The sequence below is a fragment of the Penaeus monodon genome, chromosome 15 (assembly GCF_015228065.2).
Source record: "Penaeus monodon isolate SGIC_2016 chromosome 15, NSTDA_Pmon_1, whole genome shotgun sequence".
Lineage (NCBI taxonomy): Eukaryota > Metazoa > Arthropoda > Malacostraca > Decapoda > Penaeidae > Penaeus > Penaeus monodon.
The window spans coordinates 2034568-2035305 of NC_051400.1; the positions used below are offsets into that span (position 1 = coordinate 2034568).

General features: G+C 40.9%; 1 protein-coding gene across 1 annotated transcript in view; it reads left to right on the forward strand.

Annotated features, from left to right (window-relative positions):
* LOC119581629 overlaps positions 1 to 738 on the forward strand; it is a gene marked incomplete in the record, with an annotated part of 75999 nt that overhangs the window by 63065 nt on the left and 12196 nt on the right. Inside the window, 1 exon segment of the mRNA XM_037929750.1 lies at positions 1 to 110. Within this exon segment, the coding sequence (XP_037785678.1) occupies positions 1 to 110 (110 nt within the window).

Here is a 738-nt window from a genome sequence, read left to right on the forward strand (position 1 = left end):
CCCGCGGAGGACAGAGAGCCACCGGAACGGCGCCCACCCGCGTGTGCTACATCTGCGGGCGGGAGTTCGGGAGTCGGTCCTTAGCCATCCATCAGCCACAGTGCCTCGAGGTAAAGATTGTTTTACGTTAATACTAACATAAACTTCCGAATTTGTATATATTTTTAGCAATTATAATCTTGCATTTTCCCTCTGTGGAAAAATAGAAAAAACAACAACCAACAAATGTTATTATGTGCATTTTCGCGCCATGAAAAACAACAACTAACAAACTGGAATATCCACAGATTAAGAGTTCCCCTTTTCATCTTCATTTTCCCTCAGGAACAATAGACCGCCTGTTACACTATCGTCTGTAGGTCACTAATTACAGGCTGTAAATATAGTTAGGTCGATGATGGAAGAAGAAAGAGAGGGAAAAATGAATGTAACTCATGCATGTGGACGTGCAACTCTAGCTCTTGCTGATAAATTGTTGACCCAGCGCTCTCTTACTGTCAGAACTTGAACTTCCACATGATAAATGCCGTAAACCCGCGGTCTCTATAATCACTAGTGTTTTCGCCTTGAAAAATTCTCGCTTTTTTTTTCTCGCCACGAACTTTTTTTTTTGCGTGGTATTGTGATTTTACCTTTGCCATTAGATTTTTTTTCTTAAATTATCATATTGTAAATACCTCTCTCAACTTAGCGAGGGGAATATATAATAGTGATGATTACCTCGTCGTGCCTACCAGC